The following is a 13734-nucleotide window of genomic DNA, read 5'->3' as shown; positions in this document are numbered from 1 at the left end:
CTGTTGAGCGTGAAAACCCCTGCAGTGTTATAGTTCTTGACACAAACCGGTGCTCCTGGTACATACCCCGATCAAAGGCACTTCAATCTTTTGTCTTGCCCGTTCACTCTCTGAATGGCACACATAGACAATCTGTGTCTCAATTGTATCAAGGCTTAAAAAAATCCTTCTTTAACCTGTCAAGTGGTTAACACTAACAAGTGACATCAATAAGGAATCATAGCTTTCACCTGGATTCACCTGGTCAGTCTATGTCATGGAGAGAGCAGGTGTTCCTAATGTTTTGTACACTCAGTGTATATCTCTCTATTATGCGTGGGAATACTTTGGAACAGATTTCCAAAATTAAAATCATATATAATCACATATATGAATGTTTTTTGCTCAGAAACCTTGAAGGGCCAAATAAAATCACCCGCAGGCCAAATTCGGCAGGTGGGGAACCCTAGTTAACTCTGGTCTGACATATAAAACCACAAAGGACCTCTGTATGACGTGTCTCATGCCACTTCCCTGGTATTCTATCCTCCTTTGCTATAGGTAGCATTGGTTAGCGGACCAGGTGTCCTTCTATGCCTTTGCAATAGCTCCTCTCCAGCCTCCAGCCGAACCCTTGGTTAGTGTTAATGAACAACGGTTCAGTAAACAGCAGTCCTGTCTGTCTGTCTGTCTGTCAGTCAGTACATGGCGTCTCATCACTACCTCGTCAGCCTGGAACGGCCCTGAACCTGGCTTCTCACACAGTGGTTCACACCGTTAATTATAATCCGGCTGTCTCTCGCTCTGTCGTTCTTTCTCGTTTCCGTCTCTTTCCTTTCTTCATTTGCTCTTAATGGAGAGCGAATTTTCAGCTAATCCGAGGCCCACTCCACCTACAGGTCAAATGCATTAGTTTACGCACAGCTAGGGGCTAGAGACTTTTGAGGATGGTGGTCTTGTGAGGATTTGTGTGTGTGTGTGATGTATTGCTGATGCTCATCCCAATTACCCAGCCAATCTTTCTATTACAGATGATCCAATTTCACCCTCTCTCCTCTCTCTCTGGCTTTCCCCCTCAATCGGATTACATCTGATGGGGATGGGCAGGAAGAGGTTTGAGGAAAGCTCTTCAGTTCAGGTACAATATCCCTTTCAGAAATAGACTGACAAAAACACTACTTTCCATTAGACCTTCATTTATAAAGGTTGGCCTCAAAAGTATTTTGCAGGAGATACATGTTCAAGATAGCAGCTGGCATTCTCAACCGTGTCCTATGACCAGATTCTCAACTCTGCCCCACTTTTCATTTGAACTATATTGTCTTATAATGAAATAGACCCGAAATAACCCAGATTTTTTTGGTGGAAAGGAGAAAAATGCAATCTCTGTCAGGTGTGTCATTTCCCCTCCACGCCCTTGGGAGCGCGGGCAGAGCGTACGGGGCACACACCAGGGGCGCTGACATCCCTTCCCGCTGCCTCTGCTTCTGGGCTTGTGGTCTGGCCACGTGGCTCAAAGTTTGTCCTGATTCCAAGCATGGAAACTCTGAGAATGTTGGCTGAGCGCTAGGCTAATTTCAGTACCGTTACAGGGCTGAGGGCTATCTCTCTCTCTCTCTCTCTCTCTCTTCTCTCTTCTCTCTTCTCTCTTCTCTCTTCTCTCTTCTCTCTTCTCTCTCTTCTCTCTCTCTTCTCTCTCTCTCTCTCTCTGCACTCAACTGTAAGATGGCTGGCCTATTTTTCTACCTTTAACTGAAGCAGAAAGCTACAGTTGGTAACCTGAAGCCATGTTCTTAGTGCATTGGTGGGGTTTGTGCCCACTGGCCACAGAAGTAGAGGATGTTCTGAATCAAGTATAGAGTTAGTTGTGGTCAGAAAGAGGGTGGCAGGGTTACTGGAAAACTACCATCAAAGCATTCAGACCCCTTGTCTAGAGTGCCAACCTTCTCACACTAAGAGAGTGAAACGTGATACTGGTTTCGTTTCACACAGTATTTAAGTAATGCACTACGATAGGAAGGGCTGCCTTGGTTTCATTGCAGTAGATACACACGGCGACTAAATAGATATTCCTCGACTTAATGCCGTTACATTAGGAGCAGAGATGCAGAGAAACTCAAACCACTGCACTTTCCCCTTCTCCACTTCAGTGTTTATTTCAGTGTTTCTCTCGTGTTCTTTCATCCAATGGGCTCATTGCGTTCTTTCATCCCATGGGCTCGTTGCGTTCTTTCATCCCATGGGCTCATGCGTTCTTTCATCCCATGGGCTCATGCGTTCTTTCATCCCATGGGCTCATGCGTTCTTTCATCCCATGGGCTCATGCGTTCTTTCATCCCATGGGCTCATGCGTTCTTTCATCCCATGGGCTCATGCGTTCTTTCATCCCATGGGCTCATGCGTTCTTTCATCCCATGGGCTCATGCGTTCTTTCATCCCATGGGCTCATGCGTTCTTTCATCCCATGGGCTCATGCGTTCTTTCATCCCATGGGCTCATGCGTTCTTTCATCCCATGGGCTCATGCGTTCTTTCATCCCATGGGCTCATGCGTTCTTTCATCCCATGGGCTCATTGCGTTCTTTCATCCCATGGGCTCATTGCGTTCTTTCATCCCATGGGCTCATTGCGTTCTTTCATCCCATGGGCTCATGCGTTCTTTCATCCCATGTCCTCGTTGCGTTCTTTCATCCCATGGGCTCGTTGCGTTCTTTCATCCCATGGGCTCGTTGCGTTCTTTCATCCCATGGGCTCGTTGCGTTCTTTCATCCCATGGGCTCATTGCGTTCTTTCATCCCATGGGCTCATTGCGTTCTTTCATCCCATGGTCTCATTGCGTTCTTTCATCCCATGGGCTCATGCGTTCTTTCATCCCATGGGCTCATTGCGTTCTTTCATCCCATGGGCTCATGCGTTCTTTCATCCCATGGGCTCATGCGTTCTTTCATCCCATGGGCTCATTGCGTTCTTTCATCCCATGGGCTCATTGCGTTCTTTCATCCCATGGGCTCATGCGTTCTTTCATCCAATGGGCTCATTGCGTTCTTTCATCCCATGGGCTCATTGCGTTCTTTCATCCCATGGGCTCATTGCGTTCTTTCATCCCATGGGCTCATGCGTTCTTTCATCCCATGTCCTCGTTGCGTTCTTTCATCCCATGGGCTCGTTGCGTTCTTTCATCCCATGGGCTCGTTGCGTTCTTTCATCCCATGGGCTCGTTGCGTTCTTTCATCCCATGGGCTCATTGCGTTCTTTCATCCCATGGTCTCATTGCGTTCTTTCATCCCATGGGCTCATGCGTTCTTTCATCCCATGGGCTCATTGCGTTCTTTCATCCCATGGGCTCATGCGTTCTTTCATCCCATGGGCTCATTGCGGTCTTTCATCCCATGGGCTCATGCGTTCTTTCATCCCATGGGCTCATTGCGTTCTTTCATCCCATGGGCTCATTGCGTTCTTTCATCCCATGGGCTCATTGCGTTCTTTCATCCCATGGGCTCATTGCGTTCTTTCATCCCATGGGCTCATTGCGTTCTTTCATCCCATGGGCTCATTGCGTTCTTTCATCCCATGGGCTCATTGCGTTCTTTCATCCCATGGGCTCATGCGTTCTTGAGCACCGCGTGAAAGTAGAACAACCACAAGACAGAGTTCACCTGTACGTTATAATGTACAGATCTAGACCCAAAGATTCATTGGTCTTTCCAGCTCCCACGGTTGTGTAATAAAGCCTACAAAAGCGTGCTCATGACTAGCCCCAAAACTACTGCACCAAGCCTTGGGATACAGTAAGCTTGAAATTCCAACCCCTGGTTCTCATTCCCGTTCCAATCCATGGAATGATGATGGTGGGCTTCCTAAGACTTCCATAGCCTTTCCCTGGAGTCTTGTTGCAGGCCAAGGCCGGATCTGTAGTCTAGAAGCTGGAAGAGGAGAGCTGCAGCTGGGAGTGCTAGACGTTACCACATCCCAGCACCTGTTGCTTTGGGACTGGGGAGCTTCAAGTGGAACCTACAGGGTTATAACCTAACAACAAGCCCCATTGACTTGACCAGAATATAGCCAATTTCTCCAGCAACTCGAATCCATACATCACCTCACCCCCTTCTGAAATGGGTTAATACATGTTCCATCAAGATACCTGGAGGCACCGAGCTGTGATTTGTCGAGATCGAATGCCAAGGTTCCAATTTATATATAGAGCCGCAACTGTGAATGATCGTGGTTGGAGGGAGCACTAGCTCGCTATTCGCTAACCCCTGTTCCCCGGATCCAGACATCTGTCTCTAGAAACTCGATACCCCGGGCCACTAACGCGTGTCCAGACTTGATTCATGTTATCCATTCGTTTCCTCAGTCGCTCTGTCTTTTGTGTGGTAGCGCTGGAGTGGTATAGCCTGGTCCCAGATCTGTTTGTGCTGTCTTGCCTAACTCATGGTCAATATCACAAGATAGCACAAACAGATCTGGGACCAGGCGAGTAGTAGTAGGATTATGAAGGAATAAGGGAAGAACCTGCGTTCTGTTCTGGCAATATTAGACAGGAAAAATATCAATTACTTTTAACCCTTCCCTCCCTCCCCCGTTCAGCCCCCTTTTATTTCCTGTCTTGTTTACACCAACATGTCTTGTAATTAGTGGATTAAAGAGAGTTGCTAGAGAGAGAGTCCAGGGCTGCATCTCACATGGCACCCTATTCCCTTTATAGTGCACCACGTTTGACCAGGGCCCAAAAGGCTCTGGTCAAAAGTAGTGCAATGTACAGTATAGGGAGCAGTGTACCATTTGGGCTGCAGACAAGGAAATAAATGACTTCGCCTCCGCCCACCATTTCAAGCTACAAAGACTCACTATGTTGACATTACACTGAGTAAATCTGACTGCTGCTGATTGTTTAGAGTTCGTTTGATTCTCAGTGGAACCATGTGATCATTACCGTGGAAATGGTGGGACCACATGGTTCTTCAGTGTTATGTGGGTCATGAGTTTGTTTCATAAGTGGGGAGCTGCTAAGTGTGTGTGTATGTGTGTGTGTGTGTGTGTGTGTGTGTGTGTGTGTGTGTGTGTGCGTCTATCTGTGTGCGACTGTGTGTTCTGTCACTGAGCTCTGTCATCTGTGTGGTTCAATCAGGGGTAGCTCCTCTTGAGTCACTCTTCACAGGTCACATGATCATCAACAGGAAGTGATGCGTGTCCATGCTCTCTCTCTCTCTCTCTCTCTCTCTCTCTCTCTCTCTCTCTCTCTCTCTCTCTCTCTCTCTCTCTCTCTCTCGTTAGGAACAGCGTCCTAATGCTGCCTCAATTCGTTTCTCTCTCTGTCTCTCACTCCCTCCCTCTTTCCCTCTTCTTCTTCTCTCTCTCTCTCTGTCTCCCCCTCCCTCTTTCTCCCTTCTTCTCTCTCTCTCTCTCTCTCTCTCTCTCTCTCTCTCTCTCTCTCTCTCTCTCTCTCTCTCTCTCTCTCTCAATTCAATTAAAAGGGTATTTATTGACATGGGAAACATATGTTTACATTACCAAAGCAAGGGAATAAACAATAAACAGAAGTGAGAAGAAACACATTTAACAACATCAACAAAAAACTATTAGAAATTAACAGTAAACATTGCACGCAAAAAGGTTTAAAGAAGATAAAGACATTAAGTGTTATATTATCAGCCATGTACAGTGTTTTACAATGTGCATATAGTCTCACTCTCTCTCTCTCTCTCTCTCTAAAACAAAGCGGACTCTTTAACTTAAACCCCAACAACTCCATATATGGCGTGCCTATTATAAGCCACTGTGCATGATATGAAGAGGGGCCTGCTGCAGCTGTGGGCCGTAGCCTTCAATGTTATCCATATTCAAAGCACATTTCCAACACCAACGCCTTGTTATACTGCACCTCGGATTTCGCAAGCAATGCCGGGTTCACGTGCTAGTCGGAACTGTCGAAGCTAGGGTTCTAAATATCTTTATGCGACCAATAATATTTGATTTGATTTGACTAGGAAACTCCGAAATGTACGTCTTTGCTAACTGGTTGTAGTTATACACGTTCAACCTGTTAGCAAGTAGGACATTTCGGAGTTTCCGTCTATTACCGACTGGCATGTGAATTCAGCAATAATGATAAGTCCTCATAGCAGAGTTGGTGTAGGTATAGAATTCGTAGAGATACTCACTGACAATAGAGGAAAAGAAACATGTTCTGTGTGTCTCTTTTTTTTCCGACCTGACTCTAATAGTGGTCCAGAGCCTCACAGCCTTATCCAATCAGAACGCTTCAGAACACTCACACTCATTCTCTCTAGGCTGGTTACCAAGGAGACAGTTAGGTCTGAGAAGTAGTAGCTACAGCCACAGTCCCAGTCGGTATGAAATAGAACGTTGCGGCCCTGCTCGCCTGTGGGGAAAACAACCTGTGGTTACCTAGGTTACCCCATTGGCTCACAGCAAATACTTGACCTTTTTTAGATGCAATTTTCTCGTTGTCTGCTTGTTTTAGTCAATTACAAAACGACATTTTAGAAAAGTACAAGATGTCTAAAGATGACTTTTCAACATTGCCTGCTCCCGAACGTTCTCACTACTGAGAAAAACATACTATTGTAGGGTTTCCCTCTCGCCACTTTTCGTGATGGTGCTAGCAGCCACGTGAGTGAGTGGACTATGCAGCTACACGTAATGAGTGGAGTTACAAACTGACTTCATCAAGCAAGTTAAAAGTCTTACCTGTGATGAAATGTTTCCCACAGACATAGGTACGTGTGGCCTACTTGGACACGGGGATCCCGCATTTCCCACTCTCCAACGCCAATTAGCCTGAAGCCACAGCACAGGGCTCTTATAGCAGGCTCTATTTCCTTACGTGGGAGCATTGCGAACCGTAGGTCGGGATTTTTTTTTACCTGGTTACATTTAAACAGCGCAGCTGCTTTTCTGCATGTTTTGTTATTTCTGTATAACAAAAAAATCGACAACAAAGTTGCCTCTTATATAATGGGGGTAAATTGTTCGGCGTGGTCGAGGAGAATTTCTTATTATTACGTGAATACCGACTGGGACTATTGTTCTGAATGAGTCTGCGTTTTTGTATTCTTTTTTATTCTCCACCCCATAGCGTCCTGGGTTTTTTATTCCCACCTGTTTTGGTGGTGCCGGAATTAGCACCCTCGCACCGGTTTGGAGAGACAACATTTGTCTGTGGTCCCACATTTCCCAATGGGATGGGGAAAATGCGTCTCCGAGAGCCAGGTGTCTGTCCAGGGGGAGGAGGAGAGATGGGGAGAAGAAAGGGAGAGTTCTGGGTATTTTAGAGTGAGGGAAGAGGAACGGCAATCGGCTGCGATTTTTAAAAACATTTACAAGTTTTGAATTTGGTCCAACTAGGCCAACTTGGATCATTTGGATCGAACCACTAATAAACAGAGGGGAGATAGTTAACTTGATTCAGTATGTTGAATGAGGAAATTAGGCAACTCAGTAAACACTTTGTTCAATTGAAGCAGACAACAGCTGGATTATGTTTTGTACGGTTTTAGTGATTCTAACCCTCACTTTATAACGCCTACACAGCAGCACAGTAACTTCACAGTAACTGTCAAAGTACCTCTTACGTTCCTTCTTCCTCCTTACCTCTTTAGGCTTTGTTTACATACTTTTACTGTGAGACAGTCACTCCTAGTTGTAAGATACTAACTCCCATTGCTACCTATTAGCTACCGCTACCTACTTCTCCCTTGCAGCTACATTTTGATTCAGAAAAAGTTTGAGCCCACCCTTTATGTAAAGCTGGTATCAGTTGTTTGGCTCAAGCATTCAAACCACCAACATTGCTTTCAGTTCAGAGTGGACCACCACTCAGCAGCTTATCCACTGGAAGACCAACCCCTCCACTGGGACAAGGCATATAGAGTTTTTCCCTGTGAGAGCAAAACCAAACTGAACTGAGCTGCGATCCCAGTCAGGGACGACAAAGCATACAAATAGAATACCGCCGGCCCACCCATCACTGTTTCACTGAAGATGGAGACTCATACTTCTCTCTGTAACTTTAAGAACCAGCTGTCAGAGAAGCTCACAGATCACTGCACCTGTACACAGCCCATCTGTAAATAGCCCATCCAACTACCTCATTCCATACTGTTATTTTTTTGCTCTTTTACACTCCAGTATCTCTACTTGCACACTCATCTTCTGCACATTTATCACTCCAGTGTTTAATTGCTAAATTGTAATTATTTCGCCACTATGGCCTATTTTCTGCCTTACCTCCCTTATCTTACCTCATTTGCACACACTGGATATATACTTTTCTATTGTGTTATTGACTGTATGTTTGTTTATTCCATGTGTAACTTGGTGGTTGTTGTTTGTGTCGCACTGCTTTGCTTTATCTTGGCCAGGTCACAGTTGCAAATGAGAACTTGTTCTCAACCGGCCTACCTGGTTAAATAAAGGTGGGGGAAAAAAAGAAGAAAAAAATCACAGACCCATTGATTTGAATGGGAATTTCTGTTCTAGTAAATCTAATTCTATGAGAAAGAGAACCCCAGCGGAGTTTAGTGTCTGGGAAAAACCCAGTCAACATGGCGCTGTGTGTATACGTATGCTGACCCAGACACAGAGAGAGAACTGGGTTTGGACCAGTCCCTCGTCCCCGTTCTGCTAGATTGTTTATTCGCCTGGTTCCTCTGGGTCCGTACCCTGCCCTGATGCACAACAGATTTATGGTGTGGTCTCTCTCTCTCTCTCTTTCTCTCTCTGTTTTTCTGGGTCTCTTTCTCTGTCACACACACCTGCATACATAGGCACGCAGGAACACACGCAGGAAGACACGTACGCACACACACACACACACACACACGCACACACACACACACACACAATAAATACTTTATTTGAATCCACCAATCAAATTGACATTAAAAAAGGTTCCAAACATTTCAGAGGTTCCTGTATGCATGGCACTCAAGGGTACAGACAGCACCTACTTCTCCAAACAGCTATGCTTCCCAGGACCGCTGAAACAGAGCAGTTTCCAGCCTACTGCTTTGCCCTAGTTTTTGTCAGGCCTGCAATCTGGAGGCCACACACTGCAAGGCTGTGTACGTGGCTGAGACTGCCAAATATAAGCGCCAGCAGCTTGCACCTCCACCCGAGGCTGTCCAAGCGTGCCGTGAGGGGCTGGTATTTAAGCAGCTTGTCGGCAAAGTCCTGTTCCATGTAGCCGTCAAATGAGCAGCCCACTTACAAACACAGATGCACGCACGCACGCACGCACACACACAAACACACATTTCCCTTATCTTTTTCTCTCTATCTTTTCTTTCTCATTCTCTCTCTTCTCTTCTTACAGTGTATATGCTGCAGACAGAATAGGCTTCTTCACCCACAGCCCCATTTACGTTTCCTAATCCCTAAAACCCCCCCTTTTGCATGATTTATTTAGGGGTTGAAATTGGATAAACACAATATGGCCGACACTGCCTGGCATCTCTGACCTCTGCAGTTTGTGTGTGTGTGTGGAAAAAGTCCCCCTGTGTGTATGTGTGTGTGTGTGTGTGTGTGCAGTTCCCTCTAACCCCGGTGTCAGCACTTCTCCTCCCTTAGTACCATGGCGTTTTTATGAATAAATCGACTCACATTAACTCCTCTCCACCACGAGCAGCAAAACACCATGCAGCGTTTGTCCTTGTCCGACTGGGAATTTAAAATGTGTCCGAGCTTTGATATGATATAATCTCTGATGCTGTGATCGGAGTGGCGGGGAATTTTAAATACTGAGCCCAGCTGTTTCTTTCAATGAAATTCAATGAAATGAAACACTATTGAATTCCTCAGTGAGCTGTATTGAGAAGTACATTTGTAAATGTTTGCCATATATTTCTCTCCCTCTTAATACATTTTTTTTATTTTTTAAATGCTCTGTGTGTTGCTCTTTACAGATGCAGATTCTTGACAAGTTCCCAATCGAGGGAGGGCAGAAAGATCCCAAGAAGAGAATCATCCCATTTCTCCCAGGTGAGTCTCCATCATTTCTCCCAGGTGAGTCTCCATCATTTCTCCCAGGTGTGTCTCCATCATTTCTCCCAGGTGTGTCTCCATCATTTCTCCCAGGTGAGTCTCCATCATTTCTCCCAGGTGTGTCTCCATCATTTCTCCCAGGTGTGTCTCCATCATTTCTCCCAGGTGAGTCTCCATCATTTCTCCCAGGTGAGTCTCCATCATTTCTCCCAGGTGAGTCTCCATCATTTCTCCCAGGTGTGTCTCCATCATTTTTATCTCCCTCTCTCCTTTTCTCCATACGCATAAAGTCTTTCACACGACGATAAGCCTGTGTCAACCTCATTTCCCTTAACATCGAACCTGACCAACAGTCTAATCGATCCCTTGCCATAGATGGCCATAAGATCTAATGACATGACATTATCCATAGGGACTTATTGGGATTTATAAGGAAGTACAGTCTGACTTGAGGCAGACAGACACCACCATGACAGTAAAGTCCCCGATAGCGCTGACTCGGAAAGAAGTTACACCGCGTCAGTATCCTGTGTGTGTCAGTATCCTGCTCGTATCGACGCCCCTCCTAGTGTCGTTCATACATTATTCATCTGTCGGTCCATCCAGTTGACTGTCTCTCTGAGGTGCAGCAGCAGGGAGATGCTGACAGTGTGTGTTTGTCTGATGTGGGAGTGAAAGACACAAAATGGAAAAAGAGATTGAGGAAGAGATGGTAGAACAGAGAGCGAGACAACACTCCTGCTGTGTGAGTGAGAGGCTTCTGTCTGTTTACTGTTTATGTTGATTAGGCTGTCTTAGAGCCTGATGGAGACCACATGCTCTCTTAGAGCCTGATGGAGACCACATGCTCTCTTAGAGCCTGATGGAGACCAAGTGCTCTCTTAGAGCCTGATGGAGACCACATGCTCTCTTAGATCCTGATGGAGACCACATGCTCTCTTAAAGCCTGATGGAGACCACATGCTCTCTTAGAGCCTGATGGAGACCACATTATCTCTTAAAGCCTGATGGAGACCACATGCTCTCTTAGAGCCTGATGGAGACCACAGGCTCTCTTTGAGCCTGATGGAGACCACATTATCTCTTACAGCCTGATGGAGACCACATGCTCTCTTAGAGCCTGATGGAGACCACATGCTCTCTTAAAGCCTGATGGAGACCACATGCTCTCAGAGCCTGATGGAGACCACATGCTCTCTTAAAGCCTGATGGAGACCACATGCTCTCTTAGAGCCTGATGGAGACCACATGCTCTCTTAAAGCCTGATGGAGACCACATTATCACTCAGAGCCCAATGGAGACCACATGCTCTCTTAGAGCCTGATGGAGACCACATGCTCTCTTAAAGCCTGATGGAGACCACATGCTCTCTTAGAGCCTGATGGAGACCACATGCTCTCTTAAAGCCTGATGGAGACCACATTATCTCTTAGAGCCCAATGGAGACGACATGCTCTCTTAGAGCCCGATGAAGACCACATGCTCTCTTAAAGCCTGATGGAGACCACATGCTCTCTTAGAGCCTGATGGAGACCACATGCTCTCTTAGAGCCTGATGGAGACCACATTATCTCTCAGAGCCTGATGGAGACCACATGCTCTCTTAGAGCCTGATGGAGACCACATGCTCTCTTAGAGCCTGATGGAGACCACATTATCTCTCAGAGCCTGATGGAGACCACATGCTCTCTTAGAGCCTGATGGAGACCACATTATCTCTCAGAGCCTGATGGAGACCACATGCTCTCTTAGAGCATGATGGAGACCACATTATCTCTTAGAGCCTGATGGAGACCACATGCTCTCTTAGAGCCTGATGGAGACCACATGCTCTCTTAGAGCCTGATGGAGACCACATTATCTCTTAGAGCCTGATGGAGACCACATGCTCTCTTAGAGCCTGATGGAGACCACATGCTCTCTTAGAGCCTGATGGAGACCACATGCTCTCTTAGAGCCTGATGGAGACCACATGCTCTCTTAGAGCCTGATGGAGACCACATGCTCTCTTAGAGCCTGATGGAGACCACATGCTCTCAGCCCTTTCCCTACCCATGCCTGGCTACCCAGACTCATTGCTCCGGCCAAACGCTACACCCCGAATGTTTGTTTCTTCTCAACAACGAGTCTGGTATTGACTTCCTCCACGACCCTTCTAGAACGCGAACACATTCGGGCCGCCTGATTGGTCCTGTGGCAACCCAGGGGAGTCAGAGGTGAAACTCACAATAAAATAAGACAGAGGGAGACTGCCTTGCGGTGCTCAAACCAAAGTTGGTCTTTAATAAAGGTTGGGGAGAACGGGGAGGGGAGAAATACAACTGAAAGGTCTCTCCGGTAACGGGTGGCTCATTGTGTCCGGCGGGGCGGCTCCTCAGACCGCCTGTGTTAATGAACAAAAGAGAGAGAGAACGATGAGTCCGGGGTTTCAATACATGCTCTCAACTTGCGCCGGGTGGCGTGCTGCCCGGGAATGGGTCCTCTTCCTTTGGGGCCAAAGAAAAGGAAGAAAGAGAGAGAGAGTCAAACATCACCTAGTATCTTCTTAGGCATCTGATCGAGGTGCTTCTCATTCTCACTCCGGTTCTTCTGAGGACTAGGTGTACCTTCTGCCTGTCTGCTCAAGCCCCCGAGTGACTGCACCTCTACTTATACCCATTTGGAGTAACGAGGGCCAGGTGGGACCAATTCCAGGTGCCAATTGGTTGCAGCACCTGGACTGGGTAATATTGGTGTTGATTCACCAGCCCCAGTTGGTGCCTGTAGAGCTGTCCATGGTGCTGACTCACCTTGGCCTGGCAAGCCCTCTGGAGCTGACCAAGGTCCTGCTCCTTCATTTGTAGCTCCCTGCTGGCCCCCTTGGTTGCCACAGTCCCAGAAACTGATGGGTTGGGCCCGAGCCAGAACACAGGTAGGTAAAAATATTTTTGAATATTGGTCATTGGTTTTGATACTCTGGTTAGAGATTATGCATTCGCTTATAACTTTGTTTTGTACAACACCGCTTGTCGCCGCAAACGACTTCTATGATGGCAGATTCAAGCTGAGGTATGTAGCCAACACATAGCATTGGGAGAATTCAGAGTCGTCAGGCAATCCCCACCCCGCCAACCCACCTCACATTAAGCCACCCGGATGTCAACCAAAACATCCACCTCTATCTGTTTACATACCTTTTGTGACATTTATTTTGACCGGATAGTCTCATTGAGATAACATCTCTTTTGCAAGAGATACCTGTTCAGGGAGTAGTCAGCAGCGTTACAAAATGAGTCACACCGAATACAATATCTTCGTCTAAGTTCCAGATGTGGAAATGTGTCCATGGCAACTTCTTTGAAATAGTCACCCATAGGATTCACTCAATTACACACACTGTTAGCAGCTGGCCATCAAAGACTTGGGTTAGCTATTGCAAGTCAGCGTTATGGTTGAAGATTGCCTGTTGTTTACATGATGGTCTCTGATCTAAGAAACTCCAGTACTGCACTATTACCTCTCTACTATTCATCATTCAATGTATTGCTGGCAATCAGAACGCACGCAGTCTGTCCCCAGCTCACCCTCTCGTCCTCTGTGTCTTCAGTTCACAAGAAGGGTAATTTGATCACTTCCTGTGGGACTGTAGTGACCGTGGCATACCCTGGAGTAGGGGGCGTTCTGATTGGCTGGTGCCATTTTTCTTTGAAGTCACTGAGTTAGACTAGATACATAACCTCCAAGCGCTTAAATCCCATTGGATATGTT

The 13734-nt window shown here is 46.5% G+C and overlaps 1 protein-coding gene across 5 annotated transcripts in view; it reads left to right on the top strand.

The window, feature by feature from the left end:
• LOC129839762 (SH3 and PX domain-containing protein 2A-like) overlaps nt 1–13734 on the top strand; it is a 122795-nt gene that overhangs the window by 27895 nt on the left and 81166 nt on the right. For all 5 annotated transcript variants that reach the window (XM_055907397.1, XM_055907396.1, XM_055907398.1 and 2 more), the window contains exon 3: nt 9908–9983. In XM_055907397.1, the coding sequence (XP_055763372.1) occupies nt 9908–9983 (76 nt within the window). The remainder of the gene's footprint in view (nt 1–9907; nt 9984–13734) is intronic.

This window comes from Salvelinus fontinalis, chromosome 40 (genome assembly GCF_029448725.1).
Source record: "Salvelinus fontinalis isolate EN_2023a chromosome 40, ASM2944872v1, whole genome shotgun sequence".
NCBI classification, from domain to species: Eukaryota; Metazoa; Chordata; class Actinopteri; order Salmoniformes; family Salmonidae; genus Salvelinus; species Salvelinus fontinalis.
The sequence above is the reverse complement of the archived record's forward strand: the minus strand, read 5'-3'. Positions and strand labels throughout refer to the sequence as shown.